General features: G+C 44.0%; 2 protein-coding genes across 3 annotated transcripts in view; one reads left to right on the forward strand and one right to left on the reverse strand.

The window, feature by feature from the left end:
- Positions 1–1,059, reverse strand: part of Dnah1 (dynein axonemal heavy chain 1) — a 70,574-nt gene extending 69,515 nt beyond the window's left edge. For both annotated transcript variants that reach the window (XM_021181308.2, XM_021181307.2), the window contains exon 1: positions 985–1,059. The gene's annotated coding sequence lies outside the window, so the exon portion shown is untranslated. The remainder of the gene's footprint in view (positions 1–984) is intronic.
- An 11,885-nt stretch (positions 1,060–12,944) lies between these two features.
- The window catches only part of Capn7 (calpain 7), a 34,101-nt gene continuing 29,602 nt past the window's right edge, over positions 12,945–17,443 (forward strand). Inside the window, exons 1-2 of the mRNA XM_021182003.1 lie at positions 12,945–13,290; positions 16,255–16,363. Coding sequence (XP_021037662.1) covers positions 13,189–13,290; positions 16,255–16,363 — 211 coding nt within the window. The 5' untranslated portion in view covers positions 12,945–13,188. The remainder of the gene's footprint in view (positions 13,291–16,254; positions 16,364–17,443) is intronic.

Here is a 17,443-nt window from a genome sequence, read left to right on the forward strand (position 1 = left end):
CCACAACCACCACCACCATCATCACCACCACCACCATCACCACCACCACCACCATCATCATCACCATCACCACCACCATCATTACCACCATAACCATCACCAACACCACCATCACCACCACCACAACCACCAACACCATCAACGGTTCAAACAAGGACACTCAGGTCCAAAAAGGTATATGGAGAAGCCCTGTGCAAAATAGCTGCCCAAGGAGGGCCTGAGCAGGAGGGCTTCCAAATTATCCATCTGCCGACTCAAAAAGTACCCCGCACTTGCATCCCTTTGAAGATCTCAGGGTACAATGCAAGCTCTCATTTGGCAAGGAATGTGAACTTTAAAGGATTTTGGAAGTGTCTACCTCTGCTGAGACTACACAGCAAGCAGCATAGTAGGTGGTCATTTCTCTCACAAGCTTGGGGCTTCCTTCATCCTTCTGATGTAGTCACCTGAGGAAAACTGACTCTGTGCCCACAGCTTCTAGCACCATTGAACACAGCCTGAAATTATATGGTACTTTGTTCTTCCCTGCCTGCTGAACAGGACTTTTCAATTAACACTGTTCTCTGGAAACTGGGTGCTTACCACGGGGAACGCAGAAGGTCCCCACAATGCATTTGCTGAGTGACTATGTGAACCAACAAATAATTGAATGGGGTTTGTAAAGGAAGGGATGAAGCCCATCTCTGTAACAACTCAGATAAAGAGAGAGAATGGGTGGGTGTCTGGTAGAAGGGGGGCATTGAGTCACACACTCCCTGCATAGTAGGATCCGAGCCCCAAACATTGTGCTGTTAGGTCTTAACAGCAAGGCCCTTAAGTGCCTTCTCCTATACACTATTCCCACAGCCCGACCCCGACAAGGCTCGGTAGGGGATGTGGGAGAGGGGGGATGGTGATCTTAAGAGTGCTTCCTCCGTGTCCACTCACTTCTACGCCTTAATGAATTTTCCCCAACCCAATCATCCCGCCTCCTCACGGACCTACCGGCTCCCCTAAACAGCAAAGTTTTCAGTGCCTCCGTCTCTAGGGAGGGACGCTGGGTCCGTTGCGAGGGGGCGGGACCATTCGGCACTGCGGGCTTCCGGCTACGAACTTCCCCAGGACTGCTCACTCCACCCCCGCCCCCCAGAGGTCTGGTTCTTCAAGGCAGAGGCAGGTCAGGCTGCGCCGGTCCGGAGGAGGGCGTCTAATTCTCAAATTCAGATTGCATTACTCATTTCCCCCTTTAGGGTCCTCTAAACAGTAAGAGACAAAAGATTCAAAGGCAGCATGGCAACTTTGAATAATGGGCAAGGAAATAGTGAATTAAAGGCATGAGTGGTGGCTCAAACCTGTAGTCCCCAGAACATAGCATGTGGAGGCAAGGTGTCCTTGAATATATAGTACATTTGAGGACCTGGGCTCCCCGAAATCATGTCAAAACAAAGCTACTGTGGCAGGAGATTTCCTCATTTGTTAGAGGGTTGGCCTGTCTGCGGACTGGTGGTGCACACGTGTTATTCCAGCAGTAGGGAGGTAGAAGCAAGAAGACCAGAACTTCAAGGTCATTCTTGGCTGTGGATATGAGATCCCATCTCAAACAACAACGTGACATCAACAGTAACCAGTTACTAAACGCCCACAGTAAGGATGTGAGGAGATTGCGAGTTGGGGCTTGGTGTTCAAACTGTAGCTGCAGATAGACGGGTCACAGCACTGTGTCCAGCTCTGGGTCTCTGGAGGCTCAGCAACCACCCTCCCACCCACAGTCCCAGCTTCCTGTTGCATCTGCCTCCTGTGGCTGGGCAGTGGCTGCACCCTCCCAAATAGTAGTTGTCGAATGTCTGCATCTGCTCCACACTGGGCATAGGTTCGTGTTGTTCCCTGACTGGCCCTGAAAACCGAGTAATTTTGTTTTCAGTTGTTTCAGACCTGTCTCACTATGTTGTCCTTGCTGGCTAGGAACTGGCATAGATCTATCTGCTGGCCTCTTTTGTGATCGTAGTTATTGTGGTATATAGGGGACTGTCCTTGTTTTTTTTTAAATGCCATTTTAAAAGATCTATTTCTTTTTATATTACGTGTATGATGAGTGTATACATGTATGGCCTACATGTATGTTTGCGCACTGTGTGGTATCTAATGCCTGCGGAGGCTCTTAACCGGCTGTAATTCCAGATCCAGGGGTTCTAGCTCCTTCTCTCTCGGCCTCCGCAGGCATTAGATCCCCTTCTCAACTGCCCAGAGCTTTCCCATAATATTCCCATTTCATAGGTAGGTAAACTGAGCTCACTGAGACATATTAATGTTGAAGGAGGTAGCAGGGTCTGGTGTTCATTATATGAATTTTAATCAATGTATTAATAATTCTGGCTGGTTATCAGGTCTGCACTGGACATTAAGTGCACAGAATTAAATTGGTCCCAGTCTGGGCTATACAATATCAGTGAAGGACCAGAGAGGCCAGGCTAGGACGAACCTACAAGCAGAGAGAAGGGTAAGCTTTGCCTGGGCCGGAGGTCTGTCTGCCTTTGTGCTGGCTTATATTCCCCCACCCCCACCCCCAGAGCATCTCTCCAGCACCCCCTCCTGGCCAGCTCTCCTCACCCGTCAGACCTGGATGTTGGTATAACCTTTTCTGCATCTGTACCATGGCTTCATTTGCTTTACATTTTGGCATTTCTGTACTCACTCAGTGTCTGCTTCTGAGAAAAGCAGGAGTGTAAAGGGTACTAGAGACGGACAAGGTGACCATGGTTCTCCATGGTTCTGGGATTAGGCTGTGTACCCCACTCAGGGTCCACAGACATCCTTGTTTTGGCTGGCATGTCCCAGACTTGGAACAATTGTCCAAATAATCGCAGTAACCAAGTGGGTTGCCATGGCAGCATCAGCCCATAATAAGACATCAAGGATGAGAGGGGCTACTAGTCTGATGACCAAGCATCTCAGTGTGTTGGGGATATCACAGGGCTGAGAGCTCTCAGACACATGAGCAGACCATGTTGGGAAGAGTCCATTCTCAGGAGGATCACCTCACAGAGGCCCTCTTCTTCACCCAGTGCAGTCATGGAACATTCCTTTAGATCAGTGGGTCTCAACCTTCCCAGGGCTGAGACCCTTTAATACAGTTCCTCATGGTGTGGTGACTGCCCCCCAACCATAAAATTATTTTTGTTGCTACTTCATAACTGTAATTTTGCCACTATTATGAATCATGACGTAGTTTTTTTGGAGACAGAGGCTTGCCAAAGCGTCTCCATCCACAGGTTGAGAACCTCTGCTCTCGACTGAAGATGGGCCTGAAGGGTGGGGACTAGATCTTGTTGCCCATCACAGATCTATTCTGCCACTAAAGAAATTATTTCTTTTTCTTTCATACACTGCATCTCAGCCACAGCTTCCTCTCCCTCTACTCCTCCCAGTTCTCCTCCAGCCTGCCCTCACCTCCAGATCCATTCCCCTGCCAGAAAACAAAAACAAACAAATAAAAAAACATGCATCCAAGGAACAGCAACCAAACCTGGCACAAGCTACAATAAGACCAGGCACAGACCCTCACATCAAGGCTGAGCGAAGCAACCCAGTAGGAGGAAAAGGGTCTGAAAAGCAGGCTAAAAAGTCAGAGACAGCCCATCTCTCACTGTCAGAAGTCCCGCCCCAGAACACCAAGCCAATGACCATAACATATGCAAAGGACCTAGCACGGACGCATGCGGGCTTCACAGTTGCTACTTTGGTCTCTGTGAGCCCCCACGAACCCTACATAGGTGATTCTGTGGGATGGGCTTTCCCAGTGTTCTTGAACCCTCTGGCTCCTACAATTCTTCCTCCTCTTCTTCCATGGGTTTCCAAGGGGAGGGATCCGATGGTCCCCTCCAACCTGGGCTTTCTCTCTGCCTAATGTTTGGCTGTGGGTCTCTGCATCTGTTCCCATCAGCTGCCAGAGGCAGCTCTCTCACAATGACTGGATGAGTTTGTTCTACCCTAGGTCTTTGGGCTATACCAGTCTCTTGTTCCCAGTTGTGTTAGTTTGAATAGGAATGGTCCCCACAGACTCATGTGTTTGAATGCTTGGCCTAAAGGAAGTGGCACTATTAGTAGGTGTGGCTTTGCTGGAGGAAGTGTGTCACTGTGGAGGTGGGCTTTGAGGTCTCATGTGCTCAGGCTCCACCCGGTGTGCTAATAGTCTCCTGCATGTTTGTGTACCACATGTGTGCCTGGTTCCAGTGGAGGCCAGAAGAGGGTGTCAGATCCCTGGAACTGGAGTTGTAGACAGGTGTGGCCTGTCATAGGTGCTGGGAGCTGAACCCCAATCCTCTGGAAAAACACTAGCACTCTTAACCACAGGGGCACCTGTCCGTTCCAGCTTTCCCTTTGATCACATTTAGTTTGTACTTTAAATTACTTTTAGAGGTGTTCATTGATAATGTTTGAAAACACATTTTATATTTAAGCGTTGATGTCATATCCTGCAGTATTGTTGAACTTCTTTACCTGACAGCCCAAAGAATGTCTTGTAAAAGTCCGGCTCGGCAAGCAGAACGTTTACTATCGGTTGTTTTCAGAGCAAGGTGTGAGTTACAGGTGCATGTATGGAAGTTGCCATCACCCTCCACCACCCATTAGGCTGCTACTCTATGTGGCTTTAAGTCTGCAAAGGGATGGACACAAACCTGATTTACATCACCACCTAGTGTTCACAGCAGAAGAGACTACACACTCAGATAACAAAGCACAAACAAACCCAGACTCAATGCTGCATGGTCATACAGCCCCTATATGGCTCTTATCAAGGATTTTCCTGGCTTCAGCAAATATACCGTGACAGTAGAAGAGTGTATTTATAGTGATACAGTCTAGACTGCAGACCTAATGCTGCTCACTGCAGGGTGCAATTACTCAGGCTCGCTCTTTCTTTCTTCCTTTTCTTTTCTCTTTTTTTTTTTTCTTTTGTTGTTGTTTGGTTTTGATTTTTTGAGACAGTTTCTCTGTGTAGCTAACTTAGCTGTCCTGGAACTAGTTCTCTATAGACCAGGCTGGCCTTGAACTCACAGAGATCTGCCTGCCTCTGCCTCCGGAGTGCTGGGATTAAAGGCATTGCCCAGCTTTTTTCTTAGTTCTTAATCATAAATAGATTTAGTAAATTGCTATTGTCTTACTTATTAGATTATCAGGTCCATAATTATCCTTATTTATTGATATAGCATTATATAATGTTTTACAGAAATTATAATTTAAATAAATATATAGAAAGCTGCATGTTTAATAGACTTGGCCTAATAAGTTCTTTAAAAAAATATTTATTTTGTGTATTAATGTTTGTCAAAATGTATGTCTATGTATCATATGTGAGCCTGGTACCAAGGGAGGCCAGAGGGAGGTGTTGGATTCTCTTGGATTGGAGCTAGAGATAGCTGTGAGCTACCATGTGAATTCTTGGAATGAAAAACTGGTGTTCTGGGAAAGCATCTTGTGCTCTTTTATACGAAGCCATTTCTCCAGTCCCAATACACTTCTAAATAACACTCACAATGTAGTACCACTTAACCCAGGGAAAGTGTTTTCACCCCAACACACACACACACACACACACACACACGCACACAGAGCAGGAAATTTGAAAGTATATATATGATAGACACAATATAATATTTTAGATATTAAGTCACACATTTGTGACAGCAACCACACTGTCATGATACATGTGTTTGATATGTTACTATGTTCAGTTTGATAGTATTACATTGACTACATCTTTGTCTACATTCAAGAAGGCTATTATTCTGAGGTCTTAGTTTCTTGTGATCTTTTCCATAGTTTCCTGTAGTGTAGTACAACCAACACAAATGTTATCATGAAGCCTCTTATTATGTATAGTTAATATATGCTAATAATACATATTATATAATTGAGGATATATATTATAAAACTCATTCTATCTAGCAATTACCATATTGTTCCAATTAGATCCTTTATAATACAAGCTACATTTGAATTACAAGCTACCTTTTCCCATGTGGTAAAATATTTTATTACTTCATCATTCTATGAATTATTTCATCTTTGCTGAATAATCCCAAGCTATGTTTTAACACCTATTAAAGTAGACAGCAATTGGAGATCGAAGCAAGAGGATTATGAATTCAAAACCCTATTTCAAAAAATTGCAAAAACTATTAAAACAAGATACATGGATGAAATAATTATTATTGCCATGTACTGCGGCACACACCTATAATTCCCAACACTTGGTAGGCAGAGGCAGGAGGATTGCCATGAATTTCAAGAGCAGCCAGGGCCTCAGACCAAGACCTCATCAAGAAAGGAGCATTGAACAGAAAGAAAGAAAGGAGAGGGAGAGAGCAGTGTTCTCATGACCCCAGGGTCAGCTCTCCTGACTGCCTGAAGGCATCTCTCCCTGCTCAGCTCACTTTGAGGCAGAGGAGTGGTGGGGACAGCTGCTTTCTGTTCTTGCCCTTTTGCTGGCTCCCTGCACCCCTGCACTAGGGTCAGCTCTGTTGTCCAGGCAAGATTGCAGGGCCTGCTCTCCTGAGTACTACACCTAGTGAGGGGCGGGGATAGGTGAGGGGCGGGGATAGGTGAGGGGCGGGGATAGGTGAGGGGCGGGGATAGGTGAGGGGCGGGGATAGCTCTACCATGCTTATGATCCTGTGGGCAGCTTTCCTGAATACCAGAGTCAGTTCTCCCACACTCAATGCCCTAGGGGCAGCTCCACTGTGCTTCCTGGGCAAGGCACTCTCCAGAGTGCTGCTGCCTATGAGATCTTGGGCCATCTCTCCAGAATGCCACAGCCAGTGATGGGTGGGTGGGGTCAGTTTAGCACAGCCCTGGACATCCATGAGGTCCTTTGTGGCTGCCCAGACATCCCCATGTTCTCTCTCTAGTTATCATATGAGCCACGGATACCAACCCATGGCACTGTGAACCCAGACATGACCCTCAGAGGCAGCTTGGGTTGGAAGCTCACCCTTGGTGGTGGGGCTAGCCACTCACAGCAGGCTACTCCTCTCCACACTCGAGTGTCCAGTTCCGTCTCTCTCCATAATGCTCAAGCTGTTCCATTTCTTTTTTCTCCCATTTGTCCGCCACATATTTGTATATTATGGCTGCTCATGCTGCAGGCTGGCCATAAGGCTAGCTGACCCATGGGTGATATCTTCCATTCATACAGCCTGATCAGCATGACAGCAAGCAGGTATCTACAGTCCATCTGTGCTATGCACAGAAGGGCATGTCTGTGGGCACCATGGTGATCCACAGGTCTTCCTTCTCCCTCACTGTGCTGTGTGGTGGTAGGGGAGGGTGCTATGTGGTGTCTATAGCCAACCTGTGCTGTGGGGCAGAGGGCAGGTCTGTGGGCATCTTTCCTTGCCCACACTGGGTAGCATGACTGAATGCAGGTATCTGTGTTCCTCCTCCCATCCAAGGTATGAGTCCTAGGCATAAAAAAGCTTTGGCCACCAAGCCAGGCATCAAGCTAGGATGAACAAAGGACTGTCATCTGCTCCACCGCTGGCTGATATAAGAACACCACCAAATTTCCTCTTTGTCCATTGCTGGGGGCCAGCCTTGGCGGGGTTCTTCTTGAGGCAACGGAGGGGGAAGAGCCTCAGTGGAGGTAAGACTTTGTCTTAGGAGATATTTAGGGTTGCTGTATAATAATAAAACGTTTTCTTATCTAAGTCTAAGTCACTATGTTACTGTAGCTGACCTGCCTTCTGTGTTCCTCTGAGGCCAGAAACTGCAGTCTCTGGCACTTAGCACCTCATCCTAACACAGCAGGAGATAGTAAAGGATTCATTGCTAGAGCCTTTTCCCTTTTGTCCAGATGCCTCTTGCTTGGCAGGCTAGGGGGAAGTTTGAAGCAATAAACTTCTACTGAACCAGGAGAAGAGAATAACACTCTTGGAAGGAAAAACTTTTACATAGGCAAATATGCATAAACTCACATAAGTTCATTTGCAGATTCACATGTGTGCATTCATACATTTCTATTCAAACCAATTGAGTCCAACTTGCATGCATTCTCACAATTACATACTTACACACACACACACACACACATCCATACTTATACATATAGAGCAAAAGACCAAGCACCAGTGCAGAGAGAACTCACTCATTCTTGATGAGCTCCAATCTTTATTGCATAGAGAAATAAAAAGTTTCTACTCTTCTAATGCTAAATTAATTAAACTCAAGTTTGTAAGAAGAAAACTTTGTTACTTTAATAAGACTAAGCCTGTCTTGTTATTAAGAAAGGACCTGTTCTGTCCCATGGTAAGGAGAAGCCTGCCTGCTCCTTCTGCTCTCTGCAGCTTCTTCTTATTTCCTCTGCATTCTCCTTCTAATCTTGCTCTCTCCTCCTGCTCTGATGTCACAATGATGCTCTAGCTCTCAATGCCTTTTCTCCCAATGCTGGGCCTATACTTCTAAGTTCTTCTTGTGTATAGCTCTGTCCAAAAAGTGTTCTGTTTAAAAACTTCTCCTTAGCTCAGTTCCTCTCTCGGCTCAGTTCTTCTCAGCTCAGTTCTGACTTTTTTTTGTTCTCATTACTTAAACATCTTTCAGAATATATAATCACAGTTACAAAAGAGAATGTTTACATGCATATTTATTAGGAGTGATTATTTGGCTAAACATCCATCACCTGTCACAGCTCCACCGGTTCATTGTAAGTTGAAAACTATAACTAAGTTACTAGTGAAGTTTTGTATAGAAAAATCCAGTCAATATTTTATCTTCTGTCCTAGCACCTATAATAAATTGTTAGTTCCCTTTTTATGACCTTTGGTTAATTGTTTTACAACCTCTTGGAATGTCCTACCAGTAGGAGAAAGTCTGGTTACTATATAATAGCGATTAACTGGTAACACATGGGAGACTGACAGAGTCTCATTACAGTTTTGACTATCAGAAAAGGACCGAATAGCAGTCCCACTATAAAAGAGCTTAATAATCGCTGATAATAATTTTAGGAATTCTTATAGGCTCATCATTAAGACTTAAGAAGTCATCTATTTGTCTATATAGCATCACTACAAGGCAGTACATCTTCATAGATCTGCAGAGATCTGCTCCAAAGAGGTGGGCTAATGCCTAGTTATTGTTATATATGTTTAGTAATAACAGGAAAAGCATATTAATAGCAGGAATCTTTCCTAAAATGAATTCTCTTATGGCCTTGTCCAATAAGAGTGAATCTGTTGCAGATTATATTATAATATGAAGCAGACCATCTCAGGAAGATCACTTGCTAGTTATTAGCTAGTCCTATTAAGGCTCTTGACAGTCCATTGCCAGGGGAGTAGTCAAGATCAGTCAAGTGCTCAGGGATTGGTGGGTTTCTGGGGCAAGCTCGAGAATTGGTGGGTGTGGTGGTTTGAATATGCTTGAGCCCATGGAAAATGGATCTATTAGGAGGTGTGGCCTTACTGGAGGATGTGTAGCCTTGTTAGAGGAAGTGTGTCACTGTGGAGTCAGGCTTTGAGTTCTCATATATATGTTCAAGTCTGGCCAGTGTGATCCAGACCCCACTCCTGGTACCAACTTCTGTTATAAGGTTTTAGTGCTATGAAGAGACATCATGACCAAAGCAACTCTTTTTTTTTTTTAAAAGATGTATTTATTGTTATATGTAAGTACACTGTAGCTGTCCTCAGACACCCCAGAAGTGGGCGTCAGATCTCATTACAGATGGTTGTGAGCCACCATGTGGTTGCTGGGATTTGAACTCAGGACCTTTAGAAGAGCAATCAGTGCTCTTAACTACTGAGCCATCTCTCCAGCCCCAAAGCAACTCTTATAAAAAGAAAACATTTCACTGGAACTGGCTTACAGTTTCATGGGTTTAGTCTATTATTATGGCATGGCAGCGTGCAAGCAGACATAGTGCTGGAGGAGCCAAGAGGGCTACATTTTGATCTGAAGGCAGTGAGGAGACTGTCTTCTGCAGTGGGTTTTTCTGTTAAGAGATTAGTGGGGTTTTGGGCTTAGGGATTCGTGGGATCTGTTTCTTGGCCCTGGTTTTGGGCTTGGGGTCAAGTCAGGAACAGGGTGTTTTTCCTTTGTCCTTTTTTCCTACAACAGTTGTTAGGCAGTGCTCTCACTGATGAGTCATCACTTCAGCCCCTACCCATTCTAATCTTGATGACCATTTAGTCCTTTCCAACTCCAAGAACACATTGACGAAAGCATATTTATTTATGTCTTACAATGGACATGCACAGTCATTTCTCTTGCTTATGGCTTGGTAGTGGAGCTGATGAATCCAAAGCTATACTGCTTTTACCTTATAAGCATTTTCAAAGAGATTGTTCTAGTGTATCTATCCATCAGCATGGAGTGACAGTGCTGATGCAGTCGCTGTTCCTGAGGCCCTTCCAACCCTGACATTGGCAATTACCAAAATGTGCTGCCACCTTTTGGCTGGTGCCAGCTGTCTGTGTCACCTTGCTTTAACACTCAGTGACTGGCCAACGGTATTTATAGAATGAAGTAATAAATTATTATTACTTAGCTAGGAACTTTAAAAGAAGAAGTAATGATATGACTAATAAACCATATTCATGAAATCCTACCTATAATGACTTTTATATTTAAAAACCAACTTCACCAGGGTGAAATTTATAAGTAATACACTGTAAGATTTTAAGTGTATAATTGAAAATTTTATATACTCGTGTAACACTAACACTTTGAAAACTCAGTGATTCTTCCAAACAATTCTAGGCAAGCACTGACATACTCTTTCATTACCTATTCATTTTGTTTTCCCGTGAGTTTTAGAAATATAGGGTCAAAGAACGTACTCCTTTGCCCATGCTTTCTTTGTTCAGAATAATATTTTTGAGATTCATCATGTTGTCAGTCATGAATCCCATCTTTGTTGTTGAGACGTATTTCATTGTATAGATATATCACGATTTGTTTATCACATGTACCTGTTTGTGAACGTTTTAAATATTTCTAGTTTGTAGTTAGCAAGAATAAAGCTGCATACACTTCTTGGCTTGATTTAACCTTTCAAAGATATATTTGAAGGCATCATCTTACACACCATGGGTATGTATACTTATTAATTACAAAATAAATTTCAATATAAAGCTGCTATGAGCATTCATGGCCTTTTGGTGGAAAAGCACTTTTTATAAATTTTTATGTTGAGATTTATGTATGTGTATGAACATTTTGCTCCAATGTAGTCTGGTGTGTGACTGGTGTATGTTCTTGGAGATTAGAAGAGGCCATTGAAATTGGAAGTTCAGAGGTTGTGAGCCATTAGGTGGGTGCTGGGAATCCCTCCCCAGTCCTGTGCAGGAATACATGCTCTTAACCACTGAGCCATCTTTTAAACCTAGGGGAAAAATACTTAGCTGTAACAGTACTTCCTGCCTTTTCGTTAGATTCATGAACATACTTTTGGAGCTTCATGAAACTTGGGAAATTTGGCAGGTAAGGACCCAGCCTGTGTGAGTATAAGCAAACACTTCTCAATTGGTGAACAAACAAACAAATGTGTAACTACCCATCTGCAAGATCATTTGTCTGTCTCATGATTCATTTGTGAGGGGCCATCCAAGACTAAACACTAAGAGCTTCTCTAGGGGATGGTGACATGGAACAAAAGCCCCTTTAGGGGGTTGGTATGAAGAAAATCTTATTGCTAAGGCTTGAGATTTTAAGAATGGAGAAAGGGGACGACAGACATTCATAGCTGGCACAAGCAAGGTGGAGGGTCGAGACACACATGATGCTCAGGGATGCTGACCACTGCCTCTTTAGCTGCACACTGACCAGTTTCAGTAGTAACATCCACCCCATTGTGACCTTGATAATGAATATCCTGAACCACCAGCATGAGCATCACCAAGGAGTCTTTCTTGAGCTTGAAGACAGCTGACACCACTCTAGACTGGATCACAACCAACTCCTTTTCTCTCTCTCCCTGAGACAGGTTTTCTCTGTGTAGCCACACTACTATCCTGTAATGAGCTCTGAAGACCAGGCTGGCCACGCACTCAGAGATTTGCTTCTTTCTGTCTCTAAAAGCGAGCACCACAGCCAGGCTCACAATCAACTCTTAGCAAGATCTCCAGCTGATTTGTGTTCATGTTTGCACGGGGAGTGCTTCACTACAACAGACATATGCCGCCTGGGGTCGTTCAGGGTTTTTGCTGTGTAGATCATGCTGGCCCAGTCCTCTTACCACAGCCTCCAGAATGTGTCACCATATGCTGCGTTAATGTTTCTTATGTGTGGGATCATACAGTGTATAATTTTGTCAAGACTTGCTACTTTGACACAGCATGGATTTTGAATCTCATCCAAGTTCTGGCACTTGCCATTAGTTCATTTTCATCACTGCTGAATTCAAACTTTTAAGGGGATAAAAGAAAGCAACCACACTACCACTTACTATGTAATTACAACCTTCAACTTGCCCTAAGTTACAAGTCAAAAATACATCATCTGGTTTGTAGACAATTCAAACAATACCACACTTCGGTGTGCCTTGGGGAGCCGTAGAAGGTCATGCTTTAGTTTGTCAAATGAACATTACCAGAGCATCTCAAAAGCACCTCCTAGCCTCACTTCATATCTTTATTTCTAATTAAACCAGTTGGCAACGGGAGGGGTTACTGATTGTTTCTTTCCGCCTACCCTTCTCACTTAGTGGATCAAGGGCTCCATAACGCGCATGCTCCTTTCAAGCCATCCCCTGATCCTCTCCAACAACCTGGGCACTGGCACCTCCTTTCTAGCAGGCGGAAGCAGAGCCCTCAGCTTCGCCCTGGCACCTGCTTCCTCTTGTCCAATCCCACTGGACATTGTTCTGGCCCCGCCCACCTGCGGTCGCCTTGAGCCCCGCCCGCTTCGGAGGGAGCCCCGCCCCCCGCCCCTCCCCCGGCCGGGGTCGACTGAGCCTGCGCAATGCGGCTGATGGGCGGAGCAAGGACGTGAGGGGTGGGGGCGGCTGCGAGGGCTCCGAGCCCGGGCTGCTCGGAGCTCGCAGTCCTCCGGGCGGGTCTAAGGTAGTGGGGCTCCGTCATCTCCTCCGCCGCCCTCGAAAGTAAACTTTGCCACTCCACCCGCGGGGTCCCCAGTTCTCGCCGCAGTGCCTCCGGGCGGCGGGGTCCGGCGTCAGGGCCTGTCTGCCTCCCCCGGCGTGGGGCCTTGGGCGCCATGGACGCGTCGGCGCTGGAGCGGGACGCCGTGCAGTTCGCGCGGCTGGCAGTGCAGCGCGACCACGAAGGCCGCTACTCTGAGGCGGTGTTTTACTACAAGGTGAGGACAGGCACTCGGCTCGGGCCGCGTCACCCGATCGAGTGCTGGCGGAACCCGAGGCGGAGGGGCGGGGTCCAGCTGGGGCTGCCCGGCTTTTCAGGCCGCAGCTGCCCGCCGCTCTGCTGCTTGTGGCGGCCGAGGTGGGATGGGGAGTGAGCTCCCTGTTCGCTGTCTGTTGGCCTTGATGCAACCCTTGATGTGAGGCCAACCGTGGGTAATCCGTCAGAATATGCTAATAGTGCACATTCCAGGTAGAAAGAAAAAGTAAATTAGGAAAAAAATTCATCTTACTCTAGCATTCGATGTATGTGTCCATGATTGTTTTTCTAGGTGTACGTGTGTATACACGGCTTTTTACCCCCAAACTTGAATCATATCGTTTGTACTATTTTGGCACCTCACTTCTGCATTGTACCTAGATAACCTTTGGTTGCTTGCATGTGCTACGATTACAGCATGTTCTGTATTTGGTTGTGGCTTTCCAGAATTGAAGTAGTGCAGTTAAAATCCTTAGAGCTTTTTTTTTTTTTTTTTTTTTAAATCTGATACTTGTTTTAGATGATGGGGAGCACAGTTGCTAAGTCAAAGGGTATGCACTTCCGCAGTTCATCCTGTGTTCTCCAGTACTGAAGGTTTGCAAAACACACCCCTCCAGTTGTACCATCATGATATGGGCATCTTTTCCTTGATTATACGGAAGTAGTAAAAATTTTCCCCTATGCTTACGTGTTATCAGTAAAGTGTGGTTTGCTTTCTGCTAATATTTTACTATTTTTATTTTAAAACCTACCTTATATTTAGACACTTTTGTTTTAGGATCATTCGTTTTAAGTTTCTTAATTTTGATTTTACAATCCTACCTCCCTACCACACCCGAGTGTGTGTGTATGTGTCTATGTGTGTGTGTGTGTGTATCTGTCTGTGTGAGTCTGTGTCTCCCTGCCCCATCGCCCTCGTTCTCGGGGTTCTTGCTATATAGTGGAAGCTGTTTTTAAATTTGTCTTCCCTTTACCTTAGCCTTCCCATTGCTGAGATTTACAGGAATGTGCCACCATGCCTGACTACCAGGTGATAGTTCTTTAAAAGAAAATTCTTCTGTAGTTTTGTGAAACAACTTCAGCAAATTCTAAGTCAGCAAACTACTACCATATAGCCTAGTGTGGTGGCACCTGCTAATTTGCTTGTAAAACACCCCCCCCCCCCCAAGTACAGTGAGGTAAGAGGATCACTGAGTTCAACCTGGCTTAGGCTACATTGTAAGACTTTCTCAATATAACTAGCCTTTTCTAAAACTAAAGATACTATGTAACTTTTTTTCCTTTTAGAAGTTGTCATTTAGGAATTAAAATTCATCCTTTAGGAAGTTAAAAAGAAAGTGAGGAGGGCTACAATCTTCATCACTGTGTAAAACCAGGAGTCAGAAGGACCAGCCAGCTTAGGACATAAGAGACCCTGGTAGGAGGAGAGACAGAATGAGAGTGGGGGGCGATCGAGCAAACGCACTAGAGCAAGAGCTATTTACCTACAGGTGGATCTCCATAAATTTAAGGCTAGCTTGGTCTACTTTTCAGTGTCCAAGCCAGCCAGGGTTACATACTGAAACCCTGTCTTTAATTTTTGCCCCTTATTTTATTTTCACTTTTGAATATGAAATGAGTAAAATAAAGTTGGTAACAATTTGACTTTTTAAACAATCGAGGTGGAAGGCTAGAGAGATGGTTCAGTGGTTAAGAGGACTAGCTGCTCTTCCACAGGCCCTGAGTTCAATTCCCAGCAACCACATGGTGGCTCACAAACATCTGTAATGGGATCTGATGCCCTCTTCTGGTGTGTCTGACTGAAGACAGCTACAGTGTACTCATATACATAAAATAAATAAAATCTTATAAAAAAAAAAAGCAAGGTGATTATTTGAAAATCAGGACTTACCTGTGAGGGGTAAAATATACTCTGAACTAATATTTAATTTACATATATGAGGTTCACTATTGAGATATAATGTATTTTATTGATTATGGGTCATGTAAGATTAGGAATTTAGTGTTTAATGTTTATATGGAAAGTCATTTTTTTCTCCTTGAAATACCTGCTTTATGGACCCTGAAGAACTCATCCTTTCTACTCCACCTGGCGTTATGGTTGAATTTCTCATGGGTCTCAACTGCATTTACTGATTTTGTAGGACTCAGTTAAACAACTTCTGTTCAAAAGCTGGCTTGCAAAGTGATGCTCAGTGGTAGCTGCTGTGGAGACAGCATGAGGCCTGTGAGGTAGCACACAGCTCCTGCAGAGAGGGGCTGGCACTAGCAGGAATCTCTGTCTGCTCTTGCTAGATGGGTAGCATTGTTAACCTTAGAACAGCAGTGGGGAAAACTGAATGGAAGCTATAGGTTGCTAGAAGGGAATCAGGTTTCTCAATTCAGTTTGTCTCATAAAACTGAAATCTATTTTAATGTGTTCTACCCTAATATTTTAATTCTAATTTGAGACTTTTTACATTTTCTTGTGATTTTTTTTTTAAGTTGATATTTTGTTTTGTTTAATGGTTTGGTTCTGGTGGACCTGGATATTGAAACGAGGGCCCTTGTACATGCATGCTGGGCAACTGTTGTGCCAGAGCTAAGGCCCAGGTCCTGTTTTAATGCTTTTAAGACCCAGTATGTCTTTTCAAAGAATATAATTTACATCTGCTTTATACATAAGGAGACAGAAAATATGTAAATCACGGCTACTCTGAAGAAGTGTTTAATAACTGGGTTCTCAAATTTTCAACCGAATATAAAAGTTAAGGATATTGAAAGTAGAAGAAAAGATATTAGAGGATTTTATAACTTATTTGCTGTATGAAAACTATCTTGAAGATGTTTTTGTTTTGTTATCATGAAATGAATAGAAAATTAGTAGTAATTAAAATTCATATTGTGGATTCTTTGAGTTATATTATTATTATTATTATCTTTTAAGGAAGCTGCCCAAGCTTTAATTTATGCTGAGATGGCAGGATCCAGCCTTGAAAGGATCCAAGAGAAGATCAATGAGTATCTGGAAAGAGTTCAAGCTCTGCATTCTGCAGGTCAGTCACAGCCTCCACTTGCTCTCCTATCCACCACACCTACTCCATTGCTTCCCCTGCCCCTCTGCCTTGGATCTTGGCACGCACTCTCTCTGCTCACTGAGAAGACTCTCTTAAAGAAATTTACAACATCAGATGTGGAAATGAATTCATAGATCTATTAGAAGAATGTTAGGGGTAATAGAGTTAGTTTTCTCTAGCTTCAGAGATAGTAGATTCTCTACATTGAATTTATCGCTGACAGAGTTAGGATGGGGACACTGTCAGAGCCTGCTTTTAAAGTATCAGACACATGACCTATTCTGACCCTAAAGTTAAATCACTAATTGTCTTTTTTTTTAAATGAACAGCACAGCATGTGCCACAAGAGAAGTATACATAAACTGAGTGATCAGTTTTGTTAGAGGAAAAGGGTTAGTGTTAAAATCTGCTGTTTATGTGGGTGGAAAAGAAAAATAATGCTAACATTTGGCTTAGAGATATATTTACCCCTTTAGGATGATTTTTAGGACCCCCCCCCCATTTTTCCTTTGCTGGATAATTCACAGAGGAGTGCTCAGGGTATTTGTACTCTAAGTGAATTTTGTTACTGCCTGCCGCTTGTTCTGAGTGGACTGAGCAGTTGCAAGCACATAGTCAGGATAAAGTCCATGTGAGCACTTCTGATTCCTGTTACAGTGATGTCCGGAAGTCGCGTGAGTTGTAGGAATTGTCTGTGGATTGCACTTGGCTTGGTAGAAAGCTGTGGCCATCCCTGCATTCAGAACATCTTGTTGGGGACTCAGAGAGTAGCTCAGTGGGAGCACGTATTTAGCATACTTGAGGTTATGTTATGGGTTTCCTTCTCAACATGGGGGACAGGGTACACAGGACCCAACATGATTAAAAAGAATTTAATTTTCCAGCCAAGTAAATGAAGTTCTTAAGTGTAATGCTTTATTTTATAAGTAATTCACATTACTTCATATACTATTTTCCCAGGAAATTATTTTTAAAGTTTAGAAGGTAGTTTTTTGGGACTTTTTCCATGACTTCCTTCTTTCTTTCTTTCTTTCTTTCTTTCTTTCTTTCTTTCTTTCT

Source organism: Mus caroli, chromosome 14 (genome assembly GCF_900094665.2).
Source record: "Mus caroli chromosome 14, CAROLI_EIJ_v1.1, whole genome shotgun sequence".
NCBI lineage: Eukaryota > Metazoa > Chordata > Mammalia > Rodentia > Muridae > Mus > Mus caroli.